The sequence below is a fragment of the Saimiri boliviensis genome, chromosome 8 (assembly GCF_048565385.1).
Source record: "Saimiri boliviensis isolate mSaiBol1 chromosome 8, mSaiBol1.pri, whole genome shotgun sequence".
NCBI classification, from domain to species: Eukaryota; Metazoa; Chordata; class Mammalia; order Primates; family Cebidae; genus Saimiri; species Saimiri boliviensis.
This window is the reverse complement of record NC_133456.1, coordinates 87,354,577-87,364,871: the sequence shown is the minus strand read 5'-3', so window position 1 is coordinate 87,364,871 and position 10,295 is coordinate 87,354,577. Positions and strand designations below refer to the sequence as shown.

Genomic DNA, 10,295 nt, shown 5'->3' with positions numbered 1-10,295 from the left:
AGTTGCCTTCCATTTATCCCTACTAACACTGTGGGGCTGAAAATCTGCTCAGCTAAAAATCCACAATTCCATCACCATTTACCAAGAGAGGAGCGACCAATGAGATATAAACAGAAGTAGTTGGGTGGGACTTCTAGGAAAGCTTTCTAACAAAGCCAACTCAGTTGACAGATGTGGTTTCTTGCCCCTGCCCCTTCCTCTTTCTTCTTGTCCAGACTCAGAGATGATGGCTGGAGGAGCAGCAGCCATCTTGTGCCTATGAGTTGGCTTTGAGACTAGCAGAGCAGAGGATGGGGGTCCAGATGTCTGATGACATCATGGAGCCACTATAGTATTTCTGAACTATTTGTGTTAAGTGAGACAAAAAGTTCCTATCTTATTCAAGCCACGATTATTTTTGCATCCTTTGTATTAATAGCCAATTAATAGAGCCTTAATCAGCTCTGGTTTTCCCTCTCCTACCTCAAACTTCAGCCAGCTCTAGCCCACCCTCCACCTGGCCACGAGGGAGCATCCTCATACACAAATCTGATACTGACCCTCTCCTACTTTGAAAGCTTTAATGGCTTTCCAGCACTCTTAGATAAAATCCACACCCTTTAGTATGACATTTGGAATCCTGAATGCCTCCAGGCCTGAGCTGAGCTGTATCTCCTGCCTCAACCCCAGACACCCAGTGTTCCAGCCACTCCACACTTTTCAACATTCCCGTCTACACCACTCCTCAATACCCATAATCCTGTAACTTGAAGTGTTCGAGGTGGTGAGCTCCTACTTGTCTTTCCATGCCTATCTGCAAAGCCACCTCCTACAGGAAGCCTTCCCTGATGTCCTCAGAGTAAGTCACTGACTCCTATGGACTTCTAAGGCAAGCTCTTGGTAAAATATCTCTGATGTGGCACTGACCACACAGTATTATAATCATGTATTGTTTTAACTGGTCTCCCCCCTTGACTGGGAACACTTCAAGGCAGAGGTGTTTACCCTCCCACCCCCACCCTCACTATTAGCAAATCCTGAATGAATGAGTGAATAGACAGGTAAATGGAAGCATAGACCCTGATCCCTGCAGATTCAGAGTTGCCATCCTTCGTGTTGCTGGGGCCCAGGGGATGGCTGAGTTACAAGAGGGCACAGAAAAACCAAGTAGGTCTCTAAGAGAGATACACCCACTGCTGCATGTGGAGTATCTGGGGTCCAAGAACATCCTGGGAGCTGTCACTAGGGCAGGGTGAAGGGCAGCGTGAACATAGACTTCATGTTCCCTCCACCAGGCATATCCCAGTGCAGGCTCAAGATAACAGATAAGGGGCAGCCCCCCAGCAGCTTCCTCTCCCTGCTTCATCTCCAGCCTGGCTCCACACCACAGTCCATCAACTCCTGCTCCAAGTGAAAACCTCAGGAACTCGCCAAGCTCAGACCTGCTCCAGGTCACCAAACAGCAGGGCCAAGCACTGACCATCCAACAAGAAGCCCCACTATATTGCATTTCCAGCTCCTGAAGCCATTTCCAGGGTAGGAGAGCCCTGATAGTTATTATCTTGTCCCCATTTTACAGAGGGGGACAGAGTGGCCCAGAGAGGTGAAGTGTGCCAAAGGTCACACAGCCAGCCAGAGGCAGAGCTGGGACCAACCCCGCTTCCCTCCATGGGCAGTACTCCACAACGGAGCCCAAATGCTGACAGCAATGGGGCAAATTCCAGGGGCCCCAGAAGGACAGCCACAGCCACACGACACATAGGAAATGCCAGGCCCTCTGCACTCCTGAGGCCCATCGCCCCAAGGTAGCCCCCTTTAAGGAGTGCTCAACCTTCCAGAAGAGCTCCAGTCTTAATTTTAGCTTGGAGCCCTGCCACTGGAGGCTTTAGCGAGAGGCAGGCTGAAGTTATGTGGGACAGCTGTCAGCTGGCATGCTGGGTGGGGCCTATTCAGCTGGCAGGGACATAAGTCTGGGGACACTGAATTGGTCTCTCTGCCCCAAGTATTTTCAGCCCCAGCCGGCCACACGGCCTGGATCTCTTCTTGTGGGTGCCCCAGCTCCACGATGATGGCAGAAGACCTCGAGGCCCAGATCGTCAAGGATATCCACTGCAAGGAGATTGACCTGGTGAACCGAGACCCCAAGAACATTAACGAGGACATAGTCAAGGTAGGCTCTGCGGGCCTGCCTCGGCAGCCTGAGGGTGTCAGGTTTGCGAGACATGGGTGCTTGGCAGGGGAGGGTTTCTGCTGCAGACATGGCTTCCCTGAAAAGAGGTTTGTTGCTCTGTCATCTCCGTATCACCCCCAAATGCCCCCCAAAAAATCACTGAAGGACCTTTAGCAAAATCAAGAGCAAAAACTTAGCCTCATCTCCATGATCCAAGTGCTAATCAGGGCAGGAGAAGCAAGTCACAAAACAAAAATCCCTCCTTACTACTGTGACGCTCCTGCCACTCGCTCCTGGCCCTCGTCCTGGGAGGAATAGGAACAGGCAGCCAAGTTGGGTTCCTTTCCATGCCAGAGGGCATTTCTGCGGTCTCTGCAGTGGGTGCAGGGTTAATCCCCAGAGGGCAGCTTCCAGCAGGGCTGGTAGCCCCTCGAGGTGCACTCACTCCCCCAGAGCACTGGCCAGTGTCTATCTCCAAGGCTGGAAGCTACACTCAGCCCTCCCCCAGCTCCCCTTTCGCCCCAGGTCTAGTGGCCAGGACAGGGCAGAGGGCGCCCAGGTCCCTGAAAGAAAATACTCGGGGTGTTCAGCCTTCAGGGAATCTCCCGAAGTCTGAAGTTCGGCCTCCTTCCTCACGTCCTGGTGACACTAGCAGCCCTGCTGCCTCCAGGCCCACACCTTTAATCCAACTTCCACCCATATCCAGAGGGATCTTCCTTTTTTTTTTTTTTTTTTTTTTTTTTTTTTTTTTTTTTTGAGACATGGTCTCTCTCTGTTCCCCAGGCTTGAGCCCCTCAACCTCCCAGGCCCAAGCAATTCTCCCTCCTCAGCCTCCTCAGTAGCTGGGACTACAGGCAAGTGCCACCACACCCAGCTAATTTTTGCATTTTTAGTAGAGATGGGGTTTCACTATGTTGCCCAAGCATGTCTCAAACTCCTGGGCTCCAGTGATCCTCCTGCCTCCCAAAGTGCTGGGATTATAGGCATGAGCCTCTGTACCTTGCCCAGAGGGATCTTTCTAAAGCAGAATTCCTCTGAGAAGGGTCCCTGGCCACCAGCATCAGTGTCACTGGAGGTGCTGTTAAGAGGGCGAGTGTCTGGGGCCTCCCCGGTCCTACGGAAAGGGTTGGAATCTCAGCCTGGTGCTGTCCAATAGGGATACTGTTACCACAAGGAATTTTAAATTTTCTAGCAGCCACATTCTAAAACGCAAAAGCAAATAGGTGAAATTGATGTTCATGATATTTTTCACTTAACCCTATATATCTAAAATAGTATGATTTCAACACATAAGCAATATAGAACAATCATCACTGAACTATTGTGCAGTCTTCAAGTTTAGAATCCAGTGTGCTTCCTACACCCACTGTATATCTCAGTTCAGACTCCACATTTTCATCCAAAATGCCTGTTCTGCATTTAGATTTCATAAAATTTACAGGTGAAAATCGATTCACATACCTGTACTGTTTCAAACATTCTGTAAAAGTTTTCAATTGTGAAATCAGGGTTTACATTTGAATTAAAGTTAAGCAAAATCTAGAATTCTTCAGTTTCACTAGCCACATTTCAAGTGCTCAAAGCTCCTGGCCACTGGATCAGACCGTGCAGCTGAGGACTTGGTCTAAAGCACAGGGCTGTATTGCGGTCTTTCAGTGGGGCCCTCCCATGCTGGAGAAGCCTGGCCTCTCCACATGGCTGTGCAAACCCAAAACAATCTGGCCCCAACCTGCTGCTTCTGTCTGGTTTGCTCCCACCGGCCAGCCCACCCACCAGAGTCCACTCCTGTCCCGTTGCCAGGAGTGCATGTCTCCTCTCCTCCAGGTGGTGAATGCCTCTCTCAGTCTTCAAGTCCCAATTCAAATGCAACCTCCTCCAGGAAGCCTTCCCTGACTCCTCCAGGCAATTAGTTGCTCCCACTTCTGTCCCCCTGCTTCACTCAAGGCATTCTTCCACAAAAGCTCATATGCTGGATATTCTATTTCTATACATCATTAGTGATGGAGATAGGGCATGTGTTATAGCACAGTGTGAAAGCTGCAATGGGGAAAATTAGGAAGCAAATTTCACAAACTTTAAAGCCCTCTATACATGTAAATAAAATTGTACATGTAAAATATTATTAGTTATGGTTTTTGTCAGTGTGATCTAGCAGGAATAGTCCTGGACTTGACTTTAATAGACTTGATTTCAAATCCAGGCCATTTTACCTAAAAGTGGTAACACTGGATAAGCAAACTAGGTTTTCTGAGCCTCAATTTCCCCCTATAAAGTGGGAATAATACCATTTACCTCCACCAGGTAAACCTATCTCAACACAGTTCTGTGCAATAGAAATATAATGTGAGGATTGAATGAGATGAAGGGTTTGGAAGTGTCTAACATGGTCCCTGGCACCTGACAATGATAAAGAAGGGTCTCAGAGATTGCAGTCTAGAGGGCAAGAGCGCTAAGCCAGGAGCGTGCATCATGCCCAGGTAACCATCTGGTGCGCCGTGGTGGGTTGCAGGGGGATGGGGAAGAGGACCCCATGGGAGAACATGGTTTCTAAAGGACACTCACAATGGGTGGTTAGTACAGAGCGAGCCCTTGGATCTCGCTGAGCCAGAAGGGAGCCAGCTCCAAGCCCCAGGCCTGGATTATGGCGCTGAGGGAGCAGCGGGGATGGTAACACAGGTGCAGCAGCTTTACGCAGCCTTCCTAGGGCTGAGAGCTGTCCTTTCCTGGAGGCCCTGAGCCCTAAAAAAAATAGCAAAGGATAAACGAGGGTGCCACGAATAATTTTGTCCAGAAGAGGTGGTAATTTGGTATGTCTTGGACATTCTCTTTCTTTTATTTTTAGTGAGTAAGAAATGAAAAAAGTTTACTGCAGAACAAGGATCAAAAAGCAGACTCAAGTATATAGCACATATAGGTTTAGGTAGATTTCAGGTCTATGTTACAGTCTGTTAAATAATAAAGACAAGAAAGGAGAGAGGGGACTGCAACTAGGAGGGATGGAGCCAGCCTGTTCAGCCTCTCGATCGCCCGGGTTTTGCCATCGATGGAGGAAAAGAGAGATGGCAAGGAAGAGGGAATTGGGGAGATAGAGAGAGATGGAGAAATAGGACAGAGGCTGAGAGGGGGGCGCAGAAGGCTCTGGCAGTGCCCCAGGTGGCAGCTGTCATGGTGGCCTCACAGGTGGTAGCAGGTTTCTCATGGGCTAGGTTGAGTGACATGGAAAAATGCTGGAATGGGACCTGACTATAGAGAGTCAAGTTCTGGTCCCAGACTGACACTAACTTGCTGTGTGACTCTGGGGAAATCTTTTGCCCTCTCTGAGCCCAAGTGCCTGGAGTCACCAGCTGCTGATGTTTCACATTAAAAAAGCCAAGGATGAAGAGTAGGAGATAGACATGCTACATCCATGGATTTGACCCCTAGTAGAGGGGAGGCACCCCCTTTTGACCCTGCCCTTAAAACCAGGTAGCCAAGGACAGAGGACAAGACCTGTACACCCTAACAGACTTCAATTGTGGTCTCCACAGCTCGAGGCTGGGCCCAGGGCAGTGTGGAAGATCATGGAGACTAGAGCTGAGGAATTCGGGGGCACATCCGCATTCCAATTGCCACTTGCCCTCCTCACCAACACTGATTCCACAAATCGCAACTGAATGCCTGCTCAGCACAGGCACTGTGCTGTCCCAGAGGACAGGGTGATGAGCAGGACAGACTCACTGCATGCAAACCCTCCAGGCTGTGGGGATGAAAATGTCTGCCAAAGGTACCCAGGGCTCTCAGCTCACCAGCAGGTACACCCGAGGATGCCTTAACCTTCAGAACCAAGTTGGAAAGGTTCCAGCCCTACTATAGGCATACTTCGGGACCCCAGAATCACCCCACAGTGCCCTCAAGTTATTTCTGAGAGGGGTCAGTGCCACCTCACCGACAGTGCTCTCTCTCTCCTATCTCTCTTCTCTCTCTCTCTCTCTTTTTTTTTCTCTCTCTCCTCTCTCTCTCTCCCTCCGCTCTCTCTCCACCTTTTCTGACTCACACATAGGCCTCCAGGCCCTAAAGCAATGATGCTTGAGCCCGAGAGTCATGCAGGTCCTCCAGCTTCTGCAGTCAACTCCTCCCTCTTGAGCTTCTCTCAAGCTGCCCTTCAAGCAGGGGAAGGAGACAAGACAGGATCCCAGCCCCTCCATGATGCTACTCCCCACCCCTCACTCCACCCACATCTGCCACAGAACGCCTGACTTCTTCAGAAAAATGAACACCCATTTGCCCCTCGGCTCAGGCTACCCGACACCCAGAGGAACCAGATGCCCACCAGTGCTACAAAGTCTTGTTCCAGGTTTGTGTTCATCAGGGACAGCCTGTTGCACAAAGATGAAACTGACCTGGTACCTCTCCTGGAGAGGAATCCAGTCCTGGGGAGAAGATAAAATGAGAACAATGAGAACATACAGGAGAAGGTGTTGAACTCTATAAATGAGTGCCAGACTGTCAGGGGAGGTTAGGGAGGAAGAATTACTTTCATCTGGAAAAATCAGAGGCCAACTTTATGGAGAGGTGGCATCCATGATGCATTATAAAAATGAGAAAAATTAAAAATGTGTAATGGAGGAACAAAGCTTTCCAAGGAGAAACAGAGTAAGCAGATGCTTTCCCAACACTGGGAAGAATGTTGAGCAGAGTTGGCAAATGTGAGAGACTGTCATTACCACTGCCCCTTCCAGTGTTTATGACAAACATGACTAATGGATCACAGCACTGCTCCAGGAAGCCAGGCACCATCAGCTAGTCATAGTGAGTACAACAGATAACACTTCTCCACGGCTCTGTCAGCAGGAGAATAATGAACTATTGAAGAGGATTAGGACAGAGCATCTGAAAGGGAATTCGTAGGTGAGAAGGCAGGAAGGGCAGGTTGAAGCTAAATCATGGAGGGTCATCCAACCCACCGGTCATTCCCTATTGGCAATTCCTTCCTTTTGGAAATGTCTTGCCCTCTGTCAGTGACCTCTAAGAACGGCTACATTAGACAAATTCACACTGAAGTATCAGAACTTAGTGTTACGAGGACTCCTGGGTATCAACGGATGCAGAGTTTTTCAACACGCAGTCCACTTTCCCGGGGTCCAGTGGCGGGGGCACTTATTAAACTTCAGATTATTTGGCCTTTCCTCCAGACATTCTTACTCAGCTGAGCTGGTGAATGTTTGCACTTTCATGTTTTGAGCATGTTTCATGCTGAGGCTGGGCATGGTGGCTCACACCTGCAATCCCGGCACGTTAGGAAGCCAAGCAAGGCAGGTGGATCACCTGAGGTCAGGAGTTCAAAACCAGCCTGGCCAACATGATGAAACCCCGTCTACACTAAAACTACAAAAATTTAGCCAGGTGTGGTGGTAGTCCCCTGTAATCCCAGCTACTCAGGTGGCTGAGGCAGGAGAACTGCCTGAACCCAGGAGACAGAGGTTGCGGCGAGCCGAGATCACGCCATTGCACTCAGCCTGGGTAATGAGAGCGAAACTCCATCTCAAAAAAAAAAGTTTCATATTCAAACTTGTCAGCATGTCAGCAGACAAGTCCCCTTCATCTTATAGAAGACACCTGGAGCCCAGAGTTATCCCTTCTTTTCCCTAAAGACAGACTGTATCAGTTATCAATTGCTGAGTAACAAATCATTTCAAAACTTAATGGCTTAAGGAAACAACCATTTTTTGATTTCTCACAGTTCTGTGGGTTGGCAGGACTCAGCTAGGCAGTCCCACTCGTCTCACTGGGGGACTCTCATGCAGCTACAGTCAGATGGTGGCTGAGGCTGCAATCACCTGGGGATTCTACCAAGCTAGAGCATCCAAGGTGGTTCACTCATAGGCCTGGGGTCCTGGCAGAGATGGCTGGAAGGCACAGCTCAGCTGTGGCGCTGGGGTGGCTGAGCCTCTATCTCCGTGCAGTTTCAGGCCTCCTTGTTCACGTGGCCTCACATGTGTCTCTCAGGCGGCATCCAGCAGGGCATTTCTAATTCTACCAGCCTCTAGAGCACAACAGAAAAGTGGGCTTCTAACATGGGAGCTCAGTGCTCCTGCTCCTAAAAGTAGAAGCTGCTGGGCTTTCTGAAGGCTTAGTTCTGGAACTGGCACAGCATCCTTTCTGCCACATTCTTGGGGTTAAAGTGAGTCACAGGGCAAGCCGAGACTCAAGATGGGATGAGACTACCTGAGGACAAACACGGAGAAGCATGACTAATTGAGGATCTTTGGAGACCAGCAAACCACCCACTGAAAGCTGCAGTCAAGCCTAGGGCTCCACCCAGGGTATCTCTATTGCTCCCCATTCCAATATGCACCAAACTTCTTGAAGGCAGAGTCTGAGAGGGCAAGAGAATAGATGGGAAGAGACAAGCAGTGAGGCAAAGATCAGGGTTCAGTGGACAGACAAGGAGCATCCTGTTGCAGGTTCCCCTCTCCCTCTCTCTCTCTCCTTGCAGGCCTCTGTTATCTGTCTCTTCCCAGCTCCTTTACATAAATCCCAGTGCTGTTATGCCCCAGCCCAGGTGGCCTGGGTCCCCTAGGGTAGTCCTGGAGCTGAAGAGAGGGGCTGGAGGGCTCTAGGATGGGGGTAGGTATATGGTTCTACCTAGGATGCTGTCAACTGCAAGAGCATCCTCTTGAAGGATGAATCAGAGATGCTCTAGACTCCAAGCTCCAGATGATTCCTGGCTACCTCTTCCTCCCATCAGAGTCAGCCTGTGCTGTGTTCTGTGCCTCAGCACCTGCTGGGGTATCTGGCCCCTGCAATGACCCTGCTGTCAGGCTGACCTGAGCATCACTCTGCCAGTCCCTTACATGCCATGTGAAATAACACATGTAAGATACATGGCCCAAAAGTGACACGCATAAGGGCCAAATACATTGTGGGTGTTACCACACCCAGATTGTACAGAATTCTATTATTTTGTTATTACCAATTATAACAAAAGATGCGGAGCTTTGTCATTTTTACAGTTTTTGCAGCTATCACCTCATTTTCCTTCCTACTTTATAGGCTAGTGCCTCTAAAACTGAGGGAAGGACCAGTTTTAACATTATTATTCCAATCCATTGTACAGCCATACTTTTGTAAAATACAATAAAAATTAATTACTGGAAAAATGAAATGCAAATAGGCATGCAGTTATAAGCTCCAATTTTTATTGTTAGATTCAATAGACACAAAATTATTGCATCAAATTTCTATGAATATTTCTACGTACTCTCAACTTCTATAATAGAGACAGGGGGCACTGACTGCAAACTGCTCTTTAAGTAGCAAGGTAATAGTGGAGGAAGCCGGGACCCGGCAAAAGCTAAGCCACTCACTTGGGTTTGCTGACTCTGAAGCTAACTCCGTATCAGCAGCAATCTTGGCCCAACCGTCTCTGTGTAGAGTTGAGAAAAAGCAAACAAACAAAAAAAAACCCTAGCATCTAGAGAGAGAAAGTGCCATACCCCAAATCACACAGTAACTGTAGGACCATATACCTACCCCTCTGCTATGAGCTATTTCCCCACCCACAGAGATCCTATTTGAATTGTCCAGGACCCTGGATGCCTAGGGACTGAGTCATGCAGGACTCTGAGGGAGGTATTTTTGACAGGGGGTGGCTGCTGGCCTCCCCCGCATCCTCAAGCAATGCCCAGCCCTGCTATCCTGCACCTTCCCCGCCCTCTCAGAGACTGTGGGGGCTGTGATGACTGGATCCAATTAATCAACCAGGCCCCTTGCTGTTCCAAAAATAAATATGCCAGAGAAGGGGACACCAACAGAATGTGCACCATCGTTCCCCCTTCCTCACTCTCCAGCCCTCCACTCTCTCCAACTGCACACAGTGTCCTAAGCCTCAGCCCGCAGATGCAGGCTCCCAGCCCACCACCCTCCAAGAAAAACCCATCTCCTCTCTGCTTCTGGAAAGGAATGAAGAAATGAAGTCACTGTGTGCTTGTGCTATACTGGCACGGCTGCCTAGAGCTGCCTGAGCCGGGCCTTAAAAATATCTCCCCAAACTAGCATGCTGTGGCCAAAGCTCTCTCAATGCTCAAATCTGAGCTAGGGGAACAGCTGTCTCCTCCCAGCCCAGCCCGCTGAGAGCATGTTTCCTGAGATTCACAGAAAATAAAGC

General features: G+C 49.4%; 1 protein-coding gene across 3 annotated transcripts in view; it reads left to right on the top strand.

Annotated features, from left to right (window-relative positions):
* Positions 1-1,881: 1,881 nt before the first annotated feature.
* The window catches only part of CAV3 (caveolin 3), a 23,315-nt gene continuing 14,901 nt past the window's right edge, over positions 1,882-10,295 (top strand). For 2 of the 3 annotated variants that reach the window (XM_010337848.3, XM_010337847.2), the window contains exon 1: positions 1,882-2,149. In XM_010337848.3, the coding sequence (XP_010336150.1) occupies positions 2,045-2,149 (105 nt within the window). In that variant the 5' untranslated portion in view covers positions 1,882-2,044. The remainder of the gene's footprint in view (positions 2,150-10,295) is intronic. The other variant, XM_003927114.4, reaches the window with a different exon arrangement.